The sequence below is a fragment of the Mustela nigripes genome, chromosome 13 (genome assembly GCF_022355385.1).
Source record: "Mustela nigripes isolate SB6536 chromosome 13, MUSNIG.SB6536, whole genome shotgun sequence".
Classification (NCBI taxonomy): domain Eukaryota; kingdom Metazoa; phylum Chordata; class Mammalia; order Carnivora; family Mustelidae; genus Mustela; species Mustela nigripes.
Window position 1 is genome coordinate 30,750,196 of NC_081569.1, and position 27,969 is coordinate 30,778,164.

The window sequence follows — 27,969 nt, forward strand, 5'->3', positions numbered from 1 at the left end:
CGAGAGAAATCACAAGTAGATGGAGAGGCAGGCAGAGAGAGAGAGAGAGAGAGAGAGAGAAGCAGGCTCCCTGCTGAGCAGAGAGCCCGATGCGGGACTCGATCCCAGGACCCTGAGATCATGACCTGAGCCGAAGGCAGCAGCTTAACCCACTGAGCCACCCAGGCGCCCCCCAATGGGATTTTAGCAGATACTACTTATAAGAAAGCTGCTAGGGCAGCTTTGGGGTTCTCTGGTAAGGTTCTGAGCCTCTAGCCAGCCTGGTGTTGGCAGCTGGTCAAGAGCAGGTCACTTCACGTTTCTTCTACCTCAATTTAGCAATAAAGCAGGATTAATGACATCAATCCTTTACATCTGCACAGTGCTTTCTTACTGCCAGCTGCTTTCTCATCTGCTCATTTTATCTTACAAGAAGCCTATAGGGTAGGAAAAGCAGATGTTATTGTCACCCCTCTTTTACAGGTGGAAGAAACAACAGGCTGGATGGATGACTTATGCAGTCAGTACTTGGTTGACCTAGGACTGAACTCAAGTCCCCTGATTTCTAAAATCTAGCATCCTTTGCATTCGATCATCCCATTATTTGGTAATGTTCTTGTTCAGTCATGAAGAAAACATAATTCATCAGCTGGAAAAGCAAACCCGGAACTCCAGCTGTGCTGCTCACTATGTTCTGTAAGTGGTTTAATTCACACCTTCGATTCTTTCCTCAGGTAGTAGAAGCAGGTGATGAGAAGTCTCATGACTAGGAATGTCGCCTAACACTAGTCTTTCTTCCACTGGCTTTCACGTCTTACAAAGAAAAGAAATGCCATGTATTAAGATTCAGATAACACATACCATACTCAAAGGTGGTCCCATGGGCTGTCATACTCCATGTGCTTGATCTTCGACCTTTGGTCACCATCACAGAGAATTCATACAGTGTATTTGCTTTTAAACCAGTCACCAAGTAACTTAAAGTGGTTGCATTTGCATTCTGGAAGTAGAGGAATCAAGAACTTTAGAATTGGGAAATATCAAGAGTTAGCTTTTCCCACCCAGAGCAAATGTGCCGGTACCTTGTACTTGGTGTTCGCTGGGATGTTGGTTTTCCATCGGACTGTGTAGTACCGGGAATCTGTGATCTTCTGGTGTTTGGGCAGTGAGTTGTCCGCCCATGTGATCCTTATGGTGTCATGACTCAGAATGGAAGCCTGAACTCCCACAGGGGGCATCATGGGAGTGGGATCTGGCACTGGAGTGTATGGAGCATTAATAACAAATAAATCAACTTCAGAAGTGTCTGGGTAAAAAGTAATTAAAAAAGGGAAGTGGCATTTTTAACATAAACAAAAATAAAAGAAAAGGAAAATGCAGGGTAATATAATGGAATGAAAGGTGAGAAATGGAGAAAGAGAAAGAGAATCTGGAGTTAATAGATAACCACCATTCAATAAAAAGAGTATTTCCACGTGTGTTCTTTCAGGAAAAATTTTTTAAAAATGTCTAGGGAAATAATTAACAATATTCTCTACTGTATTCTGTAGGTATATTAACATTTGATAATCCAGTGATTAATTTAACATATTCATACTTGAATTTTCCTTACACTATTTGAAAATTCTCTCTTTTCCAAAAAGGATTGTGAGAAGATACAAACTATTTTTAAAATCAAGCGTGTAATTTCAGAACAAGCAACAAAAAGCTCATGATCTATTTTGATAATTCAGTGAATGTGACTGAATTCTGGGGACACGGCTTACCAATGCAGGTCAATGGACATGTAAGCCTGAGTCCTGAATGTCAGCCAATGGCAACTTAGCCTGGCCTTGGTTTTAGGGTTATCTGATACCCACACAGGGTCCAGTTCAGATTTGCTGATGTCCTGGGTCTAGAAGCAGTACAACAAAATGGCTCACATCCAAATAAAGCAAAAAGAACTCAAGGGCATTGCACTTCCTGAGGAAAAGGTAGGCTGACGCCATGAAGGAATATCTGTTATGCTTTCTCCAGTAGAATCAGAGAATAACCCACCTAATGAATCCCAATCAGTTATAGGAAATGACATAATATGGGTCCAAGTGACAGCCTTTATGAATGCTAAAAATCAGAGTACTTATTTGATAGAAAGGAAGTCTACACTCGTGTATGTCCTGTGCCATATGCAGGTGACACCTTCTCTAAGCTCACTGTCAAAGCAGAGGCTAGAATGTGCACACAAGGACCATGAGCCCAGGGCAGCACAGCAGGATCCCCTGGGCTTTACCAGCTCTTGGTTAGGTTTTCTACGTACGCACATACTGATTTATTTGAAGTTAAGGTTTAAAAATGGGTTTCCCACATGATTATGCAGAGTAGCCCTTCCTGTAACTCAAAACCTGAAATGGCATGGACCTTGTTTATGAGTAAGTACCAAAATAACATAATAGTCTCCATTTGTGTATTTCCTGCACAATGAGCACTAAAAGTAACCGAGGAACAGCCAACATTATAGTCAAGGGCTTTGTTCAAAGATCAAGAAACAAACCAATTAGTTATAGAAAATGCACCTTTGGGTGCAAAAGTCATTAGACTTCTTTGAGAATTCTTTTTTATTGGTAATAACTCCTGAAAAAGATAACAAGGTGACATGACTTAGGAACAGTTCCTTGTATATTTCTAGCCAGAAGGCTATATTTTTAAGTCACATAAGAAAATAATTTCAAAACTTTTTTTTTCTATTATAGGTAATTTAAGAAAGTAGCAAATCACTTACTTAAATACTCTCTTTTTCACCTTACTCACCCCCCCCTTTCTGGAATATCAAAGCTCTTTGCAAAAGAACTTGTAAATTGTAAGCACACAGGAGAAGAGAAGACAGAACTACCAAACATGAGTGATGATGCTGGTCTTGTTAAGTAAAAGCATTAAAGAAAAAAAAGGGGGCAGAGGTGATCTTTTTAAAAAGAATAATGTGAAATTTGCATCATTATACAAAGTATCCAGAAAATATAGTAGGCAATAGAGATACACAGTTCTGGAAAACAGATGGAAAAAGCATTTCTGAAAATGATAATTTCTTGGGTTTTGGGGACCCTTTATTTTTATTTTTATTTTTTTTAAAGATTTTATTTATTTACTTGACAGAGAGAAATCACAAGTAGGCAGAGAGGCAGGCAGAGAGAGAGAGGAGGAAGCAGGCTCCCTGCTGAGCAGAGAGCCCGATGCGGGACTCGATCCCAGGACCCTGAGACCATGACCTGAGCCGAAGGCAGCGGCTTAACCACTGAGCCACCCAGGCGCCCCTTTGGGGACCCTTTAGAAAAATTTACAAGTCTAACATATTTATTTCAATACACCTTATCACTCAGCTCTATATTCGATGTTTTATCTACAGAAATTTTACATTATATGGATATTCCTTTATTACTTAAAATAACATTTTGGTCTCATAATAATAATTAATAATAATAATAAATGTACAGTTGATCAAATGGATAGTACAACTGACTTTATACTTTTTAAAAAATTAACATATAATGTATTATTTGTTTCAGGGGTACAGGTCTGTGAGTCATCAGACTTACACATTTCACAGCACTCACCATAGCACACACCCTCCCCAGGGTCCATCACCCAGCCACCCCATCCCTCCCACTCCCAAGCCCCCAGCAACCCTCAGCTTATTTCCTGAGATTAAGAGTCTCTTATGGTTTGTCTCCCTCTCTGGTTTCATCTTGTTTCATTTTCCCCCCTTTTCCCCCATGATCCATTGTCTTGTTTCTCAAATTCCTAGAATCAGTGAAATAGTATGATAATTGTCTTTCTCTAACTGACTTATTTCACTTAGCATAATACCCTCTAATTCCATCCATGTCATTGCAAATGGTAAGATTTCGTTTTTTGATGGCCGCACAGTATTCCATTGCTGACTTTATAAACTCTCTATATAAATAAAACTCCCAATCAACTTAGGTGACTAGTGAAGAAAATGCTGGATTCACTGATCATACACATTTATTGAGACCATCAGTAACCTATATAATTCCTCTAGAGATACGGAGAAGTGGTTTTTTCTTTTCTTTTTTTTTTTTTTCACTCATTTTAGTTATAACTCACATGACCAAAAGACAAAAATCACTTTTTTAGGGATGGGGAGGGACAGAGGGAGAGTAATAGAGAAAATCTTAAGTAGGCTCCATGCCCAGCATGGAGCCCAATGCAGGGCTCAATCTCACAACCTTAAGATCATGACCTGAGACAAAATCATGAATCAGATACTTAACCAACTAAACTACCCAGGTGCCCCCCAAATCACTAATAATTCTCTCACAACTATAGTTCTAGATCCCTACATATTAAAAACATGTGCTACATATCTACATGGAATTATTTATCTGAATGACTGGATTGTTAATATTTTCTAAAAAACAAAACAGAAATTAATGGAAATTTCTGTTTCGAAAGCCTGCTTTCCTATACGAAGCCTGCAGCTTATGCTGGCATATGCTCTTCCTTCCACCAATACCTGTGGGACAGACCTCAGGCCAACATTCCACATGAGCTTCTGGAAAAAGTGCTTGAAGACCAGAGATGGACAGGATGGCTTACCTGTGTGAGGTCTGGTCACAGCACTCTCGTACAGGGGGATGCCCTCACCCACATTGTTAAAGGCTTTCAGGGTTATCACGTAGTGAGAGCTGGGATCTGAAGGAAGGAAACAAGTGAAAACACTTAGGAAAAAATTATCCAGAACTTAAAAAATTCAAGGGTGACAGTGCATGAACTTAAGTGCGGAGGAAGTCAAGGAGGATTTTAAGAGGATTTTAAAATGTGTATGTGGGATTCCTCCAGGCTGTGGGGAAACACAGCGATGGCAGCAGACACAGCACAGAGAAACTTCTGGGATCAATGTCTCGGAGTCAGTCCCAGGAGTGAGACTGGCTGTGCCCGAATCCTCTCTTGGCCTCAACTAACCAGTGGTTTAGTGATGTTACTGTACAGTGGAGGGCTTGGACAAGAAGAAGTAAAAGGATTTTCATGCGGTGTAAGCCCACGGGTGGAACTTGGTGATTCACTGTGGTTTTACTGGCATTTCTCTGATGATTAATGACATAGAGAATCTTCTTATGTGCTGATGGTCCACTTGTATATCTTCTCTGGTATACTGCCCATCCCAATCTTCTGCCTAGTCTTTTACTGGAATTACCATCTTCCTGTTAAGGTAGAAGAGTTTCGTATTTCCTGGACTCAAAATTCTTTGTCAGATATTTGAATGATGAGTATTTTGTCTTAGTCTGTAGCTCATCTTTTCAATTTATTGGTGTCTTTCCCAAAGTTGGAAGTTTTAAATTTCAATGAAGTGCTATAGATTTTTTAGTTTTATAACTTATGCTTTATGCATCCTGAGAGAATCTTGTCTACCTCAAAGCCATGAAGGTCTTTTCCTGTTCTCTAGAGGCTTTATGGTTTTAGCTCTTGCCTTTAGGTCTGTTTTCGTGTATGATGTGAAATAAAAGTCAGGGAAAGTTCCTTTTCTTTCTCATACAGATATCCAGTTCTTCCCACACTGTTTGTTGAAAAGACTACTCTCTCCCCACTAAATTATCTTAGTGTGTTTGTCAAAAATCAATTGATCACACACACACACACACACACACACACACACACACGGGTCTTTTTCTGGACTCCATTCTGTTCTATTGATCTATAATACTTACCTTTGCACCCATACCACCTCCTCAGTTTCTTGATTACTACAGTTTTATGTAAGTCCTGAAATCAGATAATGTGGCTCTTTAGAAGATACCTGAAGAAATGTTGAAAGACCACACTACCTGAGTCCTCTTTTTCAAAACTGTTTGGCTATTCTACTTCCTTTGCTTTTTAAAATTAAGTTTATCAACTTCTATAAAAAAGCCTGCCAGGATTTTATTTGGAATTGCACTGGGGGAAATGTCATTTTAATAATATTATCCGATCTATAAACATGGTACCTCTACTTATTTAAGTCATTAACTTATTACCCTCAGCAATAATTTTCTAATTTCCAGTGAACAGACCTTGTACATATTTTTAAAAAGTTTATCCCTAAGTATTTCATATTTTTTGATGCTATGTAAGTAGTACTATTATTTTAATTTCGACTTCCAACTGCTTATTGTTAGTACATGGGACTGTAACTATTTTTGTATATCAACTTTGTATTCCGTGACTTTGCTGAACTCACTTTTAAGTCTAAATAACCTTTTTTTGTAGATGCCTCAGGATGGGTTTCTAAATGCCATTTTCCATAAGAGAAACCAGCATTCCTTGGAGAAATGACTGATTCAAGGGCTAAGGGTAGGAAAATATCAGATGAGACCACTATATCTTGCTGCATCAAAAGGAAGAAAGCGCTCAAAGAAAGATAGAGATGTCAAATAGAGGAATCAATCATAAAGAGACTCCCATTCACCATTCTTTCAGTAAGGAAGAGGAGGAAAGCTCTTCTTTATAAAAAAAAAAATGGTGATAAATGTAAAAGAAATTAGAGAATTAGAAACTCACTGGGGAAACACCACAATAATAACTGTTACTAAAGATGCTAAAACTAGTGAACGAAAGTTCGATGAGAAACAAGATGTTTACAAAGACTCAAGGTATCCCACCTCACAAGGTATTTATTAATTTTGAAGGAGAAAACAATAACTTTAGGGAATGTGGCAGATTCCCTCTGAACCAAGTGATTAAAGTTAACATCGCTAGCATCAGACTTTCATGTGCCTCCTGAAAAGATGCACCGGCAAGAACACAATGTGTATCTGCTATTCCTTCCAAAAAGGCATAAGCTGAGAGTAGTGAGGAAATACTAGACATGTCTGAACTGAGAGACATTCTATAAAATATAAACGGTCTGTTCTTATCAAAAATGTCACAGTCATAAAATTCAAGAAAAAAAACTATGGAAATGTTCTGTAACAGAGAGAACTAATGAGACATGATAACTAAATACAACAAGTGGTCCTGGACCAGAAAACAATGTTTTTCTTTTGTTATAAAGGATGTTAGGGGGCGCCTGGGTGGCTCAGTGGGTTAAGCCGCTGCCTTCAGCTCAGGTCGTGATCTCAGGGTCCTGGGATCGAGTCCCGCATCGGGCTCCCTGCTCAGCAGGGAGCCTGCTTCCTTCTCTCTCTCTGCCTGCCTCTCAGTGTACTTGTGGTTTCTCTCTGTCAGATAAATAAATAAAATCTTTAAAAAAAAAAAAAAAGGATGTTAATGAAGAAACTATTAAAATATAAATAAAGTCTACAGATACTGTCTGAATGTTAATTTAATGACTCTGTAACACTGTACTGTAGTTACATTAGAAAACACCCTCATTTTTAGGAAATGCACATTAAAGTATCAGAGGGTGGAGGGGCATCACATCTGTAACTTACTCTCAAATGGTTCAGAGAAAAAAATATGTATGTACAGGAAGACAGAATGAGAAAGCACATGTGGTAAAATGTTAACTTATGAGGACTTTTAGTGAAGAATATATAGAAATTATTTATATATATATATATATATATATATATATATATATATTTTTTTTTTTTTTTTTTTCTTGAGAGGGAGAGAGTTAAGCAGGGTGGGGAAGGGGCAGAGAGAGAAGCAGAGAAAGAATCTTAAGCAAGATCTATGCCCACTGCAGAGCCAGACATGAGCCAAAATCAAAAGTCAGATACTTAACTGACTGAGCCACCCAGGCACCCCTGTTTGTTCTATTTTTTAAAGTTTTCTGTAAAAATAAAATTATCATACAATAAAAAGTCAAAAGAAAGAAATCCCCCATGCAATTCCTTCTTCTACTCAGCATACGTACCCAGATTTTCGATGGTGTAGTAGCGCTGTTTATAGTCCACTTTGATGGTCTGGGCATGAGGGCTGCCAATGCCATAGCCGATGGCGTAACCTCTGACCACAATGTTCTGATTCTCTGGAGGAGTCCAGCTTACTACAATACTAGTGACCAGCGGCCGGACGTGAAGAGAACTAGGCACTTCAGGAACACGAGTTTCTGGGAAGAAGAGTAGAAAAGCAAGACTTGAGAATATTTACCATCCTTGGGCCATGGTGTTTAGCCTCCTGCCAAATTATCTGGGGCTAAGATTTTTTCATTATGCCCAAGAAGTCACAGAGAATCTGTATGTATAGTAGGTATGGCTCATGGTTTTACTACATTCTAAGAAGAGAGCAAAACATAAACAAATGAAATATAAGACAATGCAGTATTAATTTGGAAGGGAAGACAGAGAGATTGAAGAACCTCTGCCCAAGGGAGAGAAACAAATAAACTGCCTTTCAGTAGTTATTCATCCCACGTGGTCCCACATCTGAGACCCAGACTCACCTAGGTGGAATGAGAAAGGCCTAACACCATCTAATTAGAAGCCTGTTGTCAACGGATGATCGAGTATCATATTGTACCAACTGTATCAATTATTCACTCCCCAGAGTAATATGTCAGAAAATAGGAAACTTAAGAACCACATACTGATTTAAATAGTGGGAGACAAGAGGCTTAAAAAAGGTAGCAATTTATAGTATCTTTCAATTCTGTTACTTCAAGACATTACTTGCTGTCTTAATTTAAAATTTAGTAAACCAAGAGTGAGAATAAGGACCCAGGTGTTTGGTCTCCCAAGTGCAGCACCTGTGTCTCATAAAGGCATATACAAACCTATATCAAAGTACCCACTGAATCAGGAGGCAGAAAAAGGGCAAAGTGTCCAGGACTAAGGGAAAAGGCAAACTGCGGCTGAAAAAGGAGGGATGATGTGGCTCAATGTTAAACCTCAGATCATTCATCTGTTCAAGGGCCTTGCTAAAAAAAACTAGACAAACACCTATACATTTTTATTTGTTCTGGTTCTGCTGAAAGGGACAGGTCTCCAAAAACTACTGGGCCGGGGTGGGGGTGGGGAAGCACTCCCGGAGACCTCCTGCCCTACAGTAATGACAGCAGTGGAATGCACTGAAGTTAAAGCTCACAGATTTAAGCCAGACACACCCCACATCTGTGGTCTTCCAGTTTAACTAATCTGACTACAGTTAGTATCTAGCTCCTCCCAGTCTTGTGGATTGTTGTTCTTACCATCTAAGTCACTTTCAAAAGTTTCAGCAGACAGCCAGTCAGTAGCCGGGCCGGTACCGTTGACTGTGAGAGCAGCCACTCGGAAATTGTACTCAGTACCCCGATCAAGACCTGAGACCCAAATGACAAAAACAAACAAAAAACAAAAAAGAAAAAGAAAAAAAGACAAGCTGAAATAAGAGTTCGGAAAACAAAAGATTAACACCTCATTAAGTATCTCATCTGTCAAGTCAGCACACAGCCACTATCTTAATAAAATTTCAGTTAGTTAACAAAGCACAAACAACCTATCAGCACAGCACAGAGGAGCTCTCAGGTCCCCAGTAGAGGCTGAAGACCACATCAACAGGAAAACCGAGGAGCAGAGTTCCCAGGAGCTTACAGACCCCACCCCCCACCCCATCCCCCAGCCTTTATTTTAAGAGCTTGAAGTCCACTCAAAGATCATTTAATGTAATCTCTTCATTTTGTTACTAAGGAAGCTAATGTCAAAAAGAGGTCGAGGATAATGAAAGAGTCATAACAAAGGAACAAAGTCAGTTGGTCTCAGAAGACTGGAAAAGACTGGAAAGAATTAAAAGCTGTATGTAAATCCTGCTGGGTTACCTTACCTCTGTTCTCTGAGCCAACCCGTAACAAGAATAGAACAATTTTAAACACCAAATATGGTCTACAAATATATTTCAAAACAGCCTACCTGCCCATAAGTATATATAAAAAGTAAAGGAGGAATAAAACCTTTCTTCTATGCAGTTTTTCATAGTTTTATCAGTAATAAATTTACCAGTGTATGGAAGGCAACATAATCCACATGTAAAAGTCTATCCTCCGAAGTAGGGCAACAGCCAATAATACAGTCAGCTACTCAGATATTCATGCATCTAGTTTTTCTTTTTTTTATGTTAAAACACATAACAAAATCTACCATCTTAACTATTTTTCAGTGTACAGTTCACATGTATACATCTTAGAGCACTTAAATACTAGACATTGCATTATATCTTATGAGGATATGAGAAATTATCCTACCTCTCCATACTGAAATATTGGGATCTTTGGCCAGTAGCAATGCACAGAAGCTCTAAAGAGAGAACCACAGGGGCAGAGAGGACGTGGCCAGGATGCAGGATGGCTCAGTTACTGAATCCTGTCACGTGGTGAGAGAAGAGATGGATGGCTCTGTTCTTAGCAGGCCTATCCTGAGGCTGTCTGCCCATGAGAAAGCAACAAGCAAGGCAGAAGCGGAAGCAAAACGGCTGGACCCAAGTCAGTTACCTGTCACCTTCCTGCATACACTGACCAGAAAGTGCCAGAGAGGGTTATGCATGTGTTTGTCATTGTTAACAGACAAATAACATAGGCCACTGGCAAACATGGTTCCACTGAGGTCCTAAAAGAATTCAACCAATCAAATTATCATTCCCTCCCCTCTGGGGAGCTACAGTGTAAGAGAGCAAGTGAGAGTGAGCGTGCGTGCACACACCTGTGAGCTAGAGATGCGTTTGTAGAGAGGCTAAGAGTTCCTTTTCCCTCAGGTAACCTACAGAGTTCATAGACTCAAACGAAGGCCCACACTTCGTATTATAAAGATATGGCAGAATGTGTTAAGTGCTGTAAGTGGTGCAAAATGAAGAAACAACAATTACTTCTGGCTAGCACAGAGTCATGTAGTTTGTGGTTCAGGAAAGGATCCTTGTAATCCACACTGCTCTCTGATACTGATCAAGCTTCAGGTTAATGCTTCAAGAGAGCAAAGATGTCCATTTTTGCTCACCATCATATACCTCATGCAAGCACATGCTAATACGAGTTCAATAAAGTCTGTTAAGCAAATGAACCTAAATATGATTTTAAAATGCTAAGATTTTCTCCATAAAGAAAAAGCTATTTTTACATTAAAGGTGATTATTTTGCTTACACATCAAACATTTCATTGAGAAAATGAACAGTCCTCTGTGGGTGGAAAGTAACGTGTAAAATATTTCTACACAATTACAGTGAAGTTATCAGCTCAAACCAGACTTTATAACTGTTATAAGATGTATATGAAAATAGTATATGTAACACGTATATGAACATTATGTAACATATCTATAACATGTATATGAAACAGTCTCCTTATGGTCCAGAACTATATTGTTTTCACATTATTAGCAACAAAGACAGTGCCTGGTATACCGTAAATATCTACTACTAAATATTCAAAATAAAAGACTTGCGGATGAGAAATGTTATCCATATTTGGAGTCAAATCAGCAACTGCTTTTTAAAATTTTCAATTAGCCAACACACAGTACACCTCATTAGTTTTGGATGCAGTGTTCAACGATTCATTAGTGGTGTACAACACCCAGTGCTCATCACGACACGTGCCCTCCTTGATACCCATCACCTGGCTACCCCCTCCCCCTATGCCCCTCCCTTCTGTAACCCTCAGTTTGTTTCCTGGAGTTGAGTCTCTCACGGTAGCTGATTTTTAAGAACACCTGACTGTACTTAACACTCCTTTAGTGAGATATCTCAGCAACACCACCGCAACCATGCCTGCTTGTCACAGCTTAGAGCTGTGGGGTTCATGTGAAGAAACTCAAGGACTGAAAGCTACCCCTGGAGACAAACATTCACCTATTTTGAAAGAAGCCAATCCCATCTTCGAGGTGAGGAGTAAGGAGAAAAGCTTGTGGGATTACATGTTTTCACTGTAAAGAGACTCACTCAAGTCTTAGACACTCATCCCATTACACTTTTGACCCTAGATGTTGGTCTTCTCAAGAACTTGGCCGCTGGAGGCATAAGAAAGTGGTTGATGTCAAGCTTCTCTACCAAGAAGGGGGCAATGTAAGGGAAGCTGAGAGCTCCCCAAGGGTGATGAAATTCATTCTCAGGGCTTAGATAATGATGTCAATATCTCCAATTCTTGCAGTTTTCTTCTACTAGTTCTGTTAGAAACCCCCAAAATAATTTCTTAGGGGCATTTATCTTTATTCTTTACAAGCACAGTCCCAATATCCAAAGAGCAAAAAGCATTTCTTTTTCTTCCCATGCTCCTCCTGCAAAGCCAACTGGCCCTTGCAGAGCCAAGTCTACTCCCCCTACTGAGGGAAGATGATGCGGCTCTTCTGTCATCTATAGTGAAAGCCTATGATGGAAATGCACTGTTACCAAGTACACCACTTGCTCTGCAGCACACAAAGGGAAAATGACACAAAAGTAGCTATCCTGGACAGAATTCTCTAACCCTTTATCATGTAGCAAGTAGTAGCAAGTCTAAGAAAGATTACTGCATTGCTATAGCTATTCACAAATGTTTCAGGCCACATAAACATACAGGAGTGGTATCAGTATTATAAAAATCATTTTGTAGACCTCTGCTACCAGCTACATTGAGGAGATTTTTGGCTTTTGTTTTACCTTGTTTTGAGATGGCAAAAAACCAATACAGACTTCGGGTGGTTCAACTTACTATTTCTTGACTTTACAATGGTACAAAAGCAATATGCATGCAGGAGAAATTGTACTTCAGATTCTGAGTTGTGACTTTCTCCTACCCAGGCTAGCGATAGGAGGCATAATCCTCTCTTGTGATGCCTGGCACGGGCAGTGACAGCTCCCAGTCGGCCTTGAGATCACGAGGGTAAACTCCTTATACACTTAAAACACTGTGTTTCATTCTCAGTACAGTATTCAATAAAATACATGAGATATCCAATAAGTTGTTATAAAATGGGCTTTGTGTTAGATGGTTTTGCCCAACTGCAGGCTGATGTAAGTATTCTGAGCATGTTTAAGGTATACTAGACTAAACTATGATTTTGGTAGGTTAGGTGTGTTAAATGTATTTTTGAGTTAGGGTATTTTCAAATTTTGATGGGTTTATTGGGACATAACCCCAGTGTAAGTTGAGGAACACATGTGTGTATATATCACATACACACACACACACATATGTATGTGTGTGTGTGTGTGTATATATATATATATATATATATATATATATAAGAAAATATGGGAAATACAGAAAACCACAACTAAAGAAATAAAACTCAAACACAATCTCAATAGAGATGACAGAACCTATAAGATTGTGTTCCATTAATTTTTATCAAGTCAGAAGTAGACTGAACCATTACAAATTATTTTGAACTGTTTTCACTTCAAGTCAGCTGTTCAGAGTAGTCATTAGACTAGCATAACTCACTGCCTAAGAAAGATGCCATCTCCTATCTTCAGCCATACCAAGGCAGCTTACCTTCAATCAGTTGAGACGACTGTGTCCCAGGTACCAAGGTCTCAGTGACATCACTCTTTCGGGAGGCCTTCCGGTAGCGAATCTTATAGCCAGTAATCTGACCATTTTGTGTGGCTGGAGGAGGAGGCTGCCAGTGAATCACAACACTCTGGGAAAGACAAGATTACAGGGAAAACACTGAATATGTCAAAAGCTTGGTCCTGTTCTATATATCATTATCCTGAATTCACTGACATAGAGGTAGCAGGGTACTCAGACAGAGTTTTAATTAGGGATCACTCAAAATTCTTTTTAATTTTAAAATCTTCAATGATCAAATGGGAAGATTACATTTGCAGGCAGTATGCTCTGGGCCCTTATTCTCCTGGGTATTTAGACACTAGGCAAAAGACTCAGAAAAGCTTTCAGAAGGAGAGTATGAGGTCAGAGGCACATAGATTAGAAGTAAACTATGATTAGGTGTAAGGTTCTCTTCCATTTCTATTGTGAAATGGCTTAAATTAGATAATTTCTGCCTAAAACTCTTCAAGAAAGGAATCATTAATTAATAGCTGGTTTTTAATTAAAGGACAAGGATTCCCATGGTACTTTTTGAAAGGACTGAGTGTCTCAGTTGTCAATGTAGTCCAGAAGTGGCTCTGGGCCTGTGAGAGGTACATGTGGTCTTCAGTGTACAAGGGACTTGGCTAGGAGGGAGTCTGAGCCTGGTCTTCAGTGTACAATGGACTTGACTAGGAGGGAGCCTGAGCCTATGCACCATTCTGACGGATGTCTACCTTCACTTCACAGTGGGCTCATCTCACAGTGCTAAGGGGCTATGGTATCATAAACAACTTAGTTCTTCCCATCTTATCACCAGTGTTCTGAACTGCTAAGATCTATAATGTCAGAATCTTCAAAACCACAATGTATCTGAAGAAAGACTAAAGTAATCTTGGCATCAGAGAAAGGCAGTAAAGTTAAACAGAAAACATAGAGTTGGTTTCTAAGTCCAGCTTTACTGGACGGGGTAATATCTATGACACCTTACTTCTCTGCTTGATCATGATTCTGCTTATGTCAAATTTCCCTCTCCATAAGCCTTTCTGAGACTTAACAATATGCCAGTAAAAATGAATAGCAATACAAAGTTTACCTTTGAATTTCTTACTTCTAAGGACAGATTCTGAGGAGCAGCATTGGGAACTGGACAGGGAAAAAAAAAGAAAAAATTTTTTTTTCAGTCACCCACAAATCACCCCAACATGTGATATTCCTGGCTAGACTTTACACAAATGCGCATCTCAAACACTAATTTGCAACCTGAAGGTCGAAAGCTAGCTGCCAGTGCCTCTCATGTTGATTGCAGTCTGTGGATAAGGTGTGGCCACATTTGATTCACTTAAAAAAAGAGAGACATTCTTATAACGGCACCCATATCTAGGTCAGGTACTTATTTCAAAGTCAGAAACTTTCGGACGTCAGATACTTATTTCAAAGATATGACAGTAACTCTAGACTTTTCTAGAACCCAGACATATTCTGAACCTTCAACATATTCTTTTGAATATCCTTGTTGATGGCATATCTTTATCTTGGGGAAGAACTACAAATTTTCTAAAAACAGCTCTAATGAAAACGGCAAGTCAACACACTGGGTAACGCTGTTTCGAGTCCACAATACGAGGTACATAAATCAGTGAGCACTGCATTCTTGTGGGGTTCCTAACCTGGTTTTGAAGGCAATTCCCATTAGAATAAAGAGGTATTTACAATGACAGCTTCAGTAAAGAAATGATTTGACTTCCCAACGCCACTTTTATAGCAGGGAACACTCATTTCAGTATGAGAAGTTTGGGAGTACTGGTTAAACAAACAGCTGCATTACTTTAGTTTCTCACATATGAGAACACAAGACAGGGCTATCTCAAATTTTATGATCCACACACCTTCCAGCATCCCTCTTTGTAGTAACTATAGCAAGCAAAAAGAATGTAAGTAAACCTGATTAATTTCCCCTCCACTCACAAAATGTTGACTGTAACTCTTTTTTCCTAGTCCATCCATGGAAACTTCTCTCTCCTTTTCTCTGACATCTGGCGACCAGATATTGACTAAGTGCCCACTGCGCTATCTGCTTCTGGAGGACAGAGACTGTGTCTTGCTCATTGTTGTATCTTGTGCTATCAAAGAGCATCAGGCCTCAAACCAGAGATTCATGAACAGAGGATCTGGAGTAGGACTTATGCAGCTGCGTTTTGAAAAAAGTCTATGAATGGTTCCAGTTCAGAACCTGACTTAGCTGCAGAGGCAGCTGACACAGACTGTTGCTGGTGTCTTCATCATCACCACCACCACCACCACCATCATCATCATCATCATCACCATCATCCTAGCTAAGATATGCTGCATGCTCCTAAATGGCAGGTACTTAATCCTTACAACAATTCCATGAAGGAGGTTCTATAATTATTCCCATTTTATAGATGAGAAAACTATAAAGGAGGTTCAAGGCAGTGAAGCTGACTGAGCTATTTGTTTCAGCTAATGGAGGAACCAAGATGTGTCGTACTCTGCAGAACTGCCGTAACCACCATGCTCACACAGACTCAGATCCCATGACCGGCACTGTAGTCAGCATGCCAACCCACTTTGTACAGCTAGAACTGGTTCAGGTACAGATTTTACAACTTACATGTTTTCCCTCAACTTTTCTCAAAAGTCTTGGCCAAATGGCTTATGCAGCTAGCTAACCAAACTACAGTTTGTATTTATTTTTCCCAAGGCTTAATCCTGCAAAATGTCAAGGACACAGAAAAGAGTGGCAAGAATAAGACAATGACTTCTACGTATTCTTTCCCTGGATTCACGAATTTTTTATGTCCTGGCACATCTGCTTTATTTCCTTCACATTATTTAGACACACATATTTATGTGTCTACATACTATTTCTCAATCATCTATCCAACAAAACTATAACAAAACAATCACATTCAGAAAATTTAATCTTAGTACAAAATATTATTTAGAAATCAGCTGCATTTCTATACGCTAGCAGGAAGATTGATTAAGAAAACAATCTCATTTACAGTTGTTGCAAAAACAATAAAATACCTAGGAATAAACTTAGCCAAGGAGGTGAAAGACCTGTACTCTACAAACTATAAAACACTGATGAGAGAAACTGAAGATGACACAAACAACTGGAAATACATTCCATGCTCATGGACTGGAAGAACAAATATTATTAAAATGTCCATACGACCCTAAGCAAGTTAAAGATTTACTACAATCCCTAACAAAATACATCATTTTCCACAGAACTAGAAGAACAAATCATCCTAAAATTTGACCCCGAAGAGCCAAAGCAATCCTGAAAGAAAAGAACAAAACTGCAGGTATCACAATCCTAGATTTCAAAATATACTAGAAAGCTGTAGTAATCAAGACAGTATGGTACTGGCACAGAAACAGACACATAGATCAATAGACCAGAATAGAGAGCCCAAAACTAAACCCATAATTATATGGTCAATTAATCTTCAACAAAGGAGGTGAGACTATGCAATGGGAAAAAAACTCAACATCTTCAACTCCCCAAATGATTTTGGGAGAACTGGACAGCTACATGCAGAAGAATGAAACCGGAGCACTTTCTTACACCATACACAAAAATAAAACCAAACTGGATTAAAGACCTAAATGTGAGACCTGGAGCCATAAAAATCTTAGAGGAGAGCATAGGCAGTAATTTCTGACATTGGCCATAGCAACATTTTTCTAGATATGTCTCCTGAGGCAAGGGAAACAAAAGCGAAAATAAACTACTGGGACTACATCAAAATAAAAACTCCTGCAGCACAGCAAAGCAAACAATCAACAATACTAAAAGGTAACCTACTGAATGGGAAAAGATATTTGCAAATGACATATCCGATGAAGGCTTAGTATCCAAAATATATAAAGAATTTCTACAACTCAACACCAAAACCCCAAATAACCCAATGAAAAACAGCAGAAAACACGAACAGACATTTCTCTAAAGAAGACACACAGATGGCCAGGAAACACATGAAAAGATGCTCAACATCACTAATCAGGAGGGAAATACAAATCAAAACCACAATGAGATACCACCTCACACCAGTCAGAATGGCTAAAATGAAAACCAGAAGAAACAACTGTTGACAAGGATGTGGAGAAAAGCAACACCCATGTACACTTGATGGGAATGCAAACTGGTGTAGCCACTGGGAAAAACAGCATGGAGGTTCCTCAAAAAATTAAAAATAGAATTACCATATGATCTAGTAATTCTACTACTGGACATTCACCCAAAGAATAAAAAAACATTAATTCAAATAGATACATGCACCCCTATGTTTACACAGCATTATTTATAATAGTCAGACCATGGAAGCAGCCCAAGTGTCCACAGATAGACTAATGGATAAAGATGTGGTATGTGTACACACACCCCCTACACACACAATAGACTACTACTCAGCCATAAAAAAAGAATGAAATCTTGCTATTGCAACAATATGGATTGATCTGGAGCATACAATGCTAATAAGTGAAATAAATCAGAGAAAAGGACAAATACCACATGATTTCACTCATGTTAAACTTTAAAAATGAACAAAGAAAGAGACAAACAAAAAACCCCCCCGAGTCTTAAATATGAAGAACAAACTGGTGGTTACCAGAAGGGAGACAGGCGGGGGATGGGTGAAGCAGGTGAAGGGGATTAAAAGCACACTTATCACAGTGAGCAGTGAACAATGTATGGAAGTGCTAAATCACTATATTGCATACACCTGAAACTAATATAACACTGTGGCAACTATACTAGAATTACAATTTTTTTAAATGTCAAAATTTTAAAAATTTAGGTAACATAACTAATAACATACCTAATACTTAAAATTGCCTAACAGGGGTGCCTGGGTGGCTCAGTGGGTTAAAGCCTCTGCCTTCGGCTCAGGTCAGGATCCCGGGGTGCTGGGATCAAGCCCCGCATCAGGCTCTCTGTTCGGCAGGGAGCCTGCTTCCCTTCCTCTCTCTCTGCCTAATTGTGATCTCTGTCTGTCAAATAAAACCTTAAAAAACAACAACAACAACAAAACCCTCCGTTCAAAAAAAAAAAAAAAAAATTGCCTAACGGTACATCTACCCAACATTAATACTGTCCTTGATAGCTAATTTTACCCCCAGATCCAGAAGCCAAAGATAATACATGTTTTATTTTATTTCATGTGTCCTTATTTTTCTTTAACCTAGATTCTAGAATGATAATGTCCCATTTTTTCTCTGAATTGTTCTTTTACTTTTTTATTGCCCCCCCCAACTGGTTTTCTTTCATGAGACTAATATTTTTTAAGAAGCCAGGCCAGTTTATTTATTTATATATTTTTTAATAGAATTTCCCTGTTAGACATATCCAAACTGAGGAAAATTCTACAAATAACACAAACAGGCCTGAATTCTTGAAAAATATTACAACTTTCAGGAAACTGTACATATTTATTAACTGCAATAAACACTGTTATTTTCTGTTCTACTACAGATAATTTTTTTTTTAATGCTGGTCTTAAAGATACCAATGTAGGGCTCTCTGCCCACCATATGAGGACTCAGGTGGAGAAGGTCACAGACATGGTGGCTGTTAGGGTGGGAAAGCTGACGATAGTACCTGCAGGTCTGATATGTGCATCTGTAACTGCGCTTGCGGCTACAGAAGAATACAAAAAGCAGCTAGTACAGCCAGAGCAGCTCCCCACACAGACTGCACCACCTCTGCAGTTTAAACATGTAGAAGAGCAGCCTGGTCATTTACAAATGGGCTTAGCATCCATCTGCACTACAACTGGTCATTATATTGGCTGGTGCAATAGTGTTTATGTGTTTGTGAAAAATGGAATAATGGGTACAGTTCAATTTGGAAAAGATGCATATATCTCTCTGAAGGATCCACCTCAAGATCTTCTCCCAAAAGTTGGAGAGATTACAGTTTCAGGATTGGCCGGTGTGGTTTCAGCAAGAAAAGGTTCTAGGTTTAAGAAAATTGCTTACCCACTGGGACTGGCCTCTTTAGGAGCAACTGTTTGCTACCCAGTTCAGTCAGTAATAATTGCAAAGGTAACTGGGAAAAAGGCATATCCTACAAGCCAGCAAATTTATGAAGCAGTTAAATCACTGTGGACAAAAATCAACAAAGAGTCATTTCCTAAACCTAAAGAAAAATCTAAGTTAGGAAATTCTGCTGCAACAGAACTACCTGCCAAAACAACAGACAGCTGAAATACTCAGTGCCCTTGCCCACGGAACTCAGCTCTGAAACAAAGTCACAATCAGAATCCACCTCTGGGGCTACAGAGTTTCTGCCTGACCCCAGCTCATGGATCCAGGCAGTTCCATCTAGAAGATGCCTGCAGCACTAGAAGCTGAAATGCTCTACGTAGAGAACTACAACATGTATGAAGTTGAAAACAATGATGGAAAAATCATGTAAAGGGTAACTGACACAGAGTATAACTTTTTTTTTTCCGGGGTATAACTTCTAAACAAAGTTTTTCTTTCATATCTTCTAATATAATGTACAGTTTGACCAATCACACATAAGGGATTAAAACACAAACTGTGAATTTAATCCAAACAATATTAAATGATTGATGAAGAAGCCGAAGTATTGGGATGCATTTAATGATTTTTAAGGGTGTTTATGAAAAATAGAGTAAATATATAAACACTGGTGAAATATGTATGTGTATATATAAATATTTATACAGATACATACATATATTTGCTTTAGCTTTTTCAAATTAATGTCAGCTAAATTAGAATGGTGTGTAGAAAGATGTGCTTCCACTCCCCCTTCCTTCATTCCCCAGAGCTGGAATAAAATATCCATTATTTTATGACCAAAAAAAAAAAAAAAAAAAAAAAAAAGATACACATGTAGTGATCCAAAGGGCCACCTGTACCCTAATATTTATAGCAGCAATGTCCACAACAGCCAAACTGTGGAAAGAAGTCCATTGACAGGTGAATGGACAAAGAAGATGTGGTATATATACAATAGAATACTACATCAAAAAAAGGAATTTTGGGGGCACCTGGGTGGCTCAGTGGGTTAAGCCGCTGCCTTCGGCTCAGGTCATGATCCCAGGGTCCTGGGATCGAGTCCCGCATCGGGCTCTCTGCTGAGCAGAGAGCCTGCTTCCCTCTCTCTCTCTCTGCCTGCCTTTCCATCTACTTGTGATTTCTCTCTGTCAAATAAATAAATAAAATCTTTAAAAAAAAAAAAAAAAGGAATTTTGCCATTTGCAACAAGTGGATGGAACTAGAGGGTATCATGCTAAGTGAAATAAGTCAATCAGAGAAAGACAACTATCATATGATCTCACTTGTATGTGGAATTAAGAAACAAAACAGAGGAGCATAGGGGAAGTGGGGGAAAAGTAAAACAAGATGAAATCAGAGAGAGAGACGAACCACAGGAGACTCTTTAAGAGACTCTTTAATCAGAGGAAACAAACTGAGGGTTACTGGAGGGGAGAGGGGTTGGAGGGGTGGAGGCAACTGGGTGATGAGGACATTAAGGAAGGCACATGATGTAATGAGCACTGGGTGTTATAGAAGAAAGATGAATCACCGACCTCTATTTCTAAAATGAGTAATACACTATATGTTAATTAATTGAATTTAAATTAAAAAATAGTAAAAAATAAAAACAGAAAATCCCAATCTTGACCTACTCAATCCCCTTGGCAAGCTATAGTTTGAAAAATACTGCTCTAAAAAAAAAAAAAAAAAGAAAGAAAAATACTGCTCTAGGTCATAGTTACATGAATACAACTTAGCTTAGAAATTCAGCCACAGGTAAGAAATGAAACTGTCACAAAATAGCGAGGAATTAAGAAGAGCTATTTGGTATAAAAATATGATTGATAAGGGTTCGTGTTATGAACAAGCAGTTAGACTTACTTATACAAAAGCTCCTACTAAAAATGAAAACATGAGAAATTATTCAGTACCAGGCACTGCATGTCCCACCCGCTCTCAGTAAATCTTTTAGACCCAATGAAGTTGGTATTATCTACATTTTACACATAAAAAAGCATGTTCAGACATGATAAGTGACTAAAGTCCAGAAAAGGGGTAGAACTGGGATTTAATGGAATCTTCTTGCTATCAAAGCCCATGATCTGACCAGGGCCCCCAAGCATGGTATGTGATCCAAAGAAGAAAGACTCACCATCTGATAGCGTCCGAACAGCCACGTCCTCTGTGGACACTCCCGGACCATGTCTGTTGTAAGCCACCACTCGGAAACTATACTCCGTGTATTTTTTCAACCCGTTAATTGTATGGGAGTGACTTGAAACGTCAACATCCTTGGATAAAATAAAACAATTTACTTGCATGCAACTCAAGCCAAAAGAAATGCTGCAAAATAAAGAAATAACTACACAAATTCTTCATTTGATATGATGCAGATTTTTATCCCTTTTAAGAAATTCTACTTAACAATCAAAGCAGATTAATGAGAAACACTCACAATTTACTGAGAAATATTGCTTGATGTTTAGTGACCTTTCCTGATAAAAACTAGAGAATATACCCTGGTACAAAGAAATAGAGTCTGCTGACTTTCCATTTCCTGTATACAACTTTTTTTATTCTGAGATTTCTAGACAAGCAAGTATTGATTTTGGGCAATAAATTTCAATTCTACTATTCCAATCAATGGACTGAAAAATGGCTTTGGGGTGCCTAGGTGGCGCATTCGGTTAAGCATCCCACTCTTCCTTTCAGCTCAGGCCATGATCTCAGGGTGCTGGGATGGAGCTCTGCGTCAGGCTCCACACTGGGTGTGGAGCCTGCTTAAGATTCTCTCCCTCCCTCCTCCTCTGCTCCTCCCACTGTGCTCTCTCTTTCTCTAAAATAAATAAATAAATCTTACCAAAAAAGGCTTTATCTTTTACCTGTTCTTTATCAGTCCCTTTTTCCATGTAGTACAATTTGTAATTCTGAATTTCCCCATTGCCAGACAATGGTGTTTCCCAGGAGACAGTGATAGAAGTCGGTGAAGCTGCGTATGCCCGGATGTTAGGTGCTGGGCCAGGGAGCTGAACTAGAAAGAAAATTTTGAGACAGCAAGATAGGAATGAAATTTACTGAACTCTTCAATCACCAGTCTCAGCAATAACGTCATATTGGCCATGTTTTTAAAAACAATAAAAACTGAGAAAACAACTGATTTGACTGAAGTGGTTTTAGGATAATATATAAATGCATTTCCCTTTCTATGACTCAAATTATAACCAAAAACTATCTGTGAAGTATCTTAAATGTATTCAAAGGAATAAATAAACATTGCAAAATTTTTCCTGTGGTTTATAAAAGCCTAGTTTTAGAGCAGGACTGCAGCACGTAAAAGTAGCCATCACAAAAAAAGGGTCTTCAGGGGATTCAAGAGTACACTTACCATGATGAGCACTGAGTAATGTGTAGAACTGTTGAATTGCTCTATACCCCTGAACCTAATATAACACTGTATGCTACTTATTCTGCAATTAAAGGAAAAAACTTTAAAAAAAAAAAAGAGAGAGCCTTCTTTTGCTAGACAGTGTGGATACGGTGACAGACAGAGCCCCTGCCCACAAAGAATTCCCAGTCTAGAGGGAAGTCAGACATATAAATAGTTGCGAGAGTCACAAGTGCCAACAGATTTCATGACTGTAACGAAAACAGAAAGAGAATACACGACTCAGCTTTGAGAGGGGAGTGTGTAGGCAAGGGAAGGACTGGGGAAGACTTCTGGGGAGCCAGAAGGAACAGTGTCCTCAGATACCAAGGGAAAAATTATTCCAGTCAGTGGGTGGGATATGTGAGGAGACGGTGTAATGTGGTTCAGGGCAAATACTGAATGAAGAAGGGAGGGAGAATGTGGAGAAGCAGGACACAGCCGGGTAACAAAGACCAATGTGCTGCTATGGAGCCTGCCTCATCCCATGCAGGTGTTAGTAATCACTGAACAGGTACGAGCAGGAGCATGTCAGATCGGGTTTAGAAAGGACATGTCAACGTATGCATGGAAGAAAAACAGTAAGGGAGTAAGACTATAGAATAATGATTTTTAAAATAGCTACCATTTATTGAATGCTTACAATCAGCCCAGCTGAAAGTGCTTTACATGTATTTAAATTATGTCTTACGTAGTCTTTGCACTAACCCACACGAGAGCGATACTATGATCATCCCAGTCTGCAGATGAGGTTGGCTAAGAACTGTTCTGTGTGATGGGCAAGTTAGTGGTGGAGCTCGGAGCTGCACACCTTCTGACTCTAACACGTGGACTCAAGCCGACCAGGCAGGAGACACGACGCCCTGCGTGGGGTGTTTGTGACAGGAAGACTTGATGGCTTGTTCACTGACTGTCCGTCTCACTCTAACTCCTACAACAGCTCCCGGACCTTTTTACTGTATTCTTTTCATCTGACTGATGGACTGACAAGTTCCAGCCCCAATTTATACACAAATTCCAGAGGTTACCCATGTCTACACTTTGGTAGACATTTTATATTTGAAAACCATTTTTCTGGTGCCGGTGTTTCTGTAACAGAATCCATTACATTTGATGAGCAGGAAAAAAACCTGGCAAAAGGTAGAACAAACCAGCTTTCTTAAAGAACAGCACCACAGCTTGACGGTTTTGCTACCGAAGCAGAGAAACCTGAATGTGGTTATTCTGACAGTTGTTTGCTTTATTTAGTCATGAATCATGTTATTCACTCAATGTTGAGAGCATGATTTTGTGCAGCCTGACAGGTGGGATTTGTCACACTTCTGCTGCTACAGAAAACTTTCCTCTAAGTTATTAAAGAGGAAGGAAAACAAAATAATCCTCCAATTCCCTTGAAAACACTTTCAATATATTCATTGGATACACGTAAGCAAACATGATCCTAAAAAGGCACTAAGAAATTCTTTCATTTCACCTGCACAGTGGCATAATAAATGGAAAAAATTTTAAGTTGGTTTGTTCAGCTAAGTGTGTAAAATATTTTTGGAGGGCTGCCTCCAACATTTACACCTCCCGGCCCAGGCTGAATACCTCCAGATGGAGTACACATCTCTTTCCTTTACCTCATCTTTTGCCAAGACATGTTATAGCCACTTTCCATCCCTAAAATATTCTCAAGAGAATCAGGTCCCCCTTCCATCTACATTCTTATTTAGTCTCTTTCTTCTCATCAAGCTCCTTGGAAAAAAATGACTGTGTTGCCTACTTTCCTTAGAATTACAGAGGTATAATATTAGGTAGATAGGATCAGAGGAAAAAGTCTACAAGGCATCTGAGCCAGGTCTTAAAGAATCAATAAAATTTGAGTGTGTATCATCCAAGTCCTATTGCCTTACATGATTTGCCACAGTTTGATGTGAATTAATTTGCTCTCCCTTAACCAATTTATAAGGTCCTTGACGGCAAGGAGCTGACCTTCTGCACTGCCATGGTACACAAGCCTACCAAGAAGGTAGACCTTCTTATCATCTGCCTACATGTAGGGCTGATGGACAGGTGAAAGACTTACCCTCGGGCTGTGTTTCTACTCGGAGTGGAGCTGAACTCTCTCCGGAGCCATGCTTATTTTGAGCCATAACTCTAAAGATGTACACAGTCGCTGGCATTAGGTTTTGAATGGTTACCTGCATTTCTCCTGGGCGACTGGTATTCTCAACACGTTCCCTTTAGACAAAGAGGGGTGTGGAAAGAAACAGCATTGATTAGGAATACTTCTAGAATGTGCAGTTTCATTTTCATTGCAATTCCTATAGATACAATACCATATAAAAATCTTAACTCTTGACTCTGGGAAACAGACACAGTTGAGTTAAAGGAGGTGGGTAGGGGGATGAGGGAGGTGAGTGGGGGGACGAGGTAACAGGGTGATGGGCATTAAGGAGGGCATGTGATGTGATGGGCACTGGGTGTTATATGCAACTAATGAATCACTGAACATTGTATCAAAAACTACTGATGTACCGTACGCTGGCTAATTGAATTTAAATTAAAAAAATCTTAATTTAAGTCAAATTAACTCTTCAGAAAGCAAGCCTTTGGGGGTGGAACAGTGCACAGAATATGGAGAGTAGCAAAGAGCAATATCACACATGTCTGATACCTTGCTGATGTCCTTGCTTAAACATCACTGACTCTCTGGTCATAACCACACCTTCCTTTCAGAGAAGGAACAAACAAGGGTCTTCTCATTGCCATTTCAAATGGGGAAGCTGGCCATCAATTCTGTAGGCTTTAGGAATCACTGAGTTTTAAGGAGTGATTTTTGAGGGAGACAGAGGTAACTGCAAGCATGACCCAGTTTTCAAGGAAAATATCAAAGAATTCTGTGTACATTTTAGACAAAAGACTCAATAAAAACAAAGCTAGATATTATTACTTTAAAAGTTGGGAACATTAGAAATTTAAATGATCCTAAAATAACCCAATCTATAAAAAAGTAAAACCTGATACTGATTTTTATAATTTATTTGTTAAGGCAAATACTCTTAGAATGATATCTAAATTGATTTGAAATGTTTAACAAATTTTATGACAACAGGACAAAAGAATCTAGCAGTCTAGCGTTATGAACTGAGAAGATAATGCAGTTATCTGGCTTCTTTTAAAAGCTTCCAGACTAACCTGGGACCTGAGAGTCCCACAACTGGGCCCATAATTACAGTCAGTCTATTGTACATACTAGAATAAAAACCAGTTAATATTACACAAGAATTTCAACAAATATTGTGGAAGAATTCATTTGTTTTAGACAAATCGCTGGCCTTTAAGAATTGTCGATCATGTAAGGAGAGATTTGTATCTATCCTGACAGAGTAATAAAAAGGCCCAAAACTACTCTGTGGACAAAATTACTTGAAACTACATAATCTGCTGAATTAAAATTTTTAAAGATATTGGTTATTTTCCCTGAAATCACTGATAAAATTTGTTTAGTTCTACATGAACTTATGCCAATTTGCCTGGTTATATGTGAATATTTACATTTCAGAGATTTAAGTGTTTTTCAGTAGTTTCCTAGTTTTTTAAACTACCTTATTTTTATTTAAAACAAACCAAACCAACAGTACCCACACCATCTTCATAGAGTGCTTGTTCCACCAGAGAAGAGTACTATGGCAACAGAAGTTCTTACTCAAAGATCCTTGAGGTATTGACAGATATTTTCTCTTCAGCTAGCCCTCTACGTCACAAGATTTAAAAGGGGTTATCAGTGGATTTCTTACACTCTGAAATTTCTGACAGTTGCTCTGATGGCAACTGATTGCTGCCTGAAAGGAAGTATGGTATTTGACACTTCACCAAACTACAAGGTCCGTGTAGGAGCACAGAATAGGTCTGTTTTGCTCACTGTACATAACAGTTTAAACAAAAAGTTGAGACCATCTTGAGAAAGGTAGTTGGGGGGTGCTATTTTACGTTAAACTGAAGTGTCTCAATCACGTTCCCATATTACAGTAGAACTTAGCAGAAAGCTCAGACACGGGGGGCGCCTGGGTGGCTCAGTGGGTTAAGCCGCTGCCTTCGGCTCAGGTCATGATCTCGGGGTCCTGGGATCGAGTCCCGCATCGGGCTCTCTGCTCAGCAGGGAGCCTGCTTCCTCCTCTCTCTCTCTCTCTGCCTGCCTCTCTGCCTACTTGTGATCTCTCTCTGTCAAATAAATAAATAAAATCTTTAAAAAAAAAAGAAAGAAAGAAAGCTCAGACACGGAAAGCAGCGTCACAGATATGTGAAGAATGCATGAATGGAAATTTGGCTTCTCTACATAAACCTTGTATAGTAATAATATCATGTACATCTTTTGTTCATTCCTATGTGAAAGAAAAAAAAACAGGAGAAATGAGTGAAGGGAATGAAAAACTTAGAACAGATTTCTACAGAAATCCTACAGTTAAAAAGAATCAGTAATGCGTATGATTCCTTAAGATGGAAGAACAAATAGCCAGTACCTGCAAACACTTTAACTCTAGATTGGATTGAGGTTCCAGAACCAAGAGCCTGTCTAGAAAAAAACTTTGACTTCAGGACAAGACCCAGAGTGAGTTATAAAAGTACAATTCTCACAGCTGTGTGAGGTTATGATGGAACTTGGGTTAGAATGTATAAACTAAGAGTCAAAGCAGAAAGGAAAAGCTATGTTTTCTAGCCTGCTGGGCCAGGTGCTAAGAGCTCCGTTTTAGTTTTGACAAGCTAATTCCTTCTGAGCCAGATAGTAAATATTTATAGGTTAAGAGACAAAATGGAAAATATTATGTAGTTACTTACATAATCTATTAAAATGTAATGATTGGAAAACACAAAAAAATATTCTTAGCTCTTGAGTCATAAAAATAACAAGTCTGATTTGGCCCACAGTCCGTAGCTTGCCAATTCCTGGGCTTAACTAAGATAGCTAAGGGGCTTCGTCCATCTCTAAAATGTTATTTACTTCTGGAAGAACTTACTCTAAATTTTCAATTTAGTGGCTAATATCAGAAAAGTACTAAATTTATACTAAAAAGGGGTGAACATTTCCTAGTTGAAAAGGCAAAGGACCCTTTGAAATCTCAAGGAACTCAGGCACCTGGAAGA

The 27,969-nt window shown here is 39.0% G+C and overlaps 1 protein-coding gene across 9 annotated transcripts in view; it reads right to left on the reverse strand.

Moving 5' to 3' along the window:
• The window catches only part of NEO1 (neogenin 1), a 237,766-nt gene that overhangs the window by 30,616 nt on the left and 179,181 nt on the right, over positions 1-27,969 (reverse strand). For 7 of the 9 annotated variants that reach the window (XM_059371881.1, XM_059371883.1, XM_059371879.1 and 4 more), the window contains exons 9-18: positions 24,911-25,065; positions 22,301-22,449; positions 21,571-21,709; positions 14,467-14,516; positions 13,332-13,479; positions 9,083-9,193; positions 7,811-8,005; positions 4,573-4,668; positions 1,062-1,285; positions 841-979 (exon numbers count right to left, since the gene is read on the reverse strand). In XM_059371881.1, the coding sequence (XP_059227864.1) occupies positions 841-979; positions 1,062-1,285; positions 4,573-4,668; positions 7,811-8,005; positions 9,083-9,193; positions 13,332-13,479; positions 14,467-14,516; positions 21,571-21,709; positions 22,301-22,449; positions 24,911-25,065 (1,406 nt within the window). The remainder of the gene's footprint in view (positions 1-840; positions 980-1,061; positions 1,286-4,572; positions 4,669-7,810; positions 8,006-9,082; positions 9,194-13,331; positions 13,480-14,466; positions 14,517-21,570; positions 21,710-22,300; positions 22,450-24,910; positions 25,066-27,969) is intronic. The other 2 variants (XM_059371880.1, XM_059371878.1) reach the window with 1 other exon arrangement.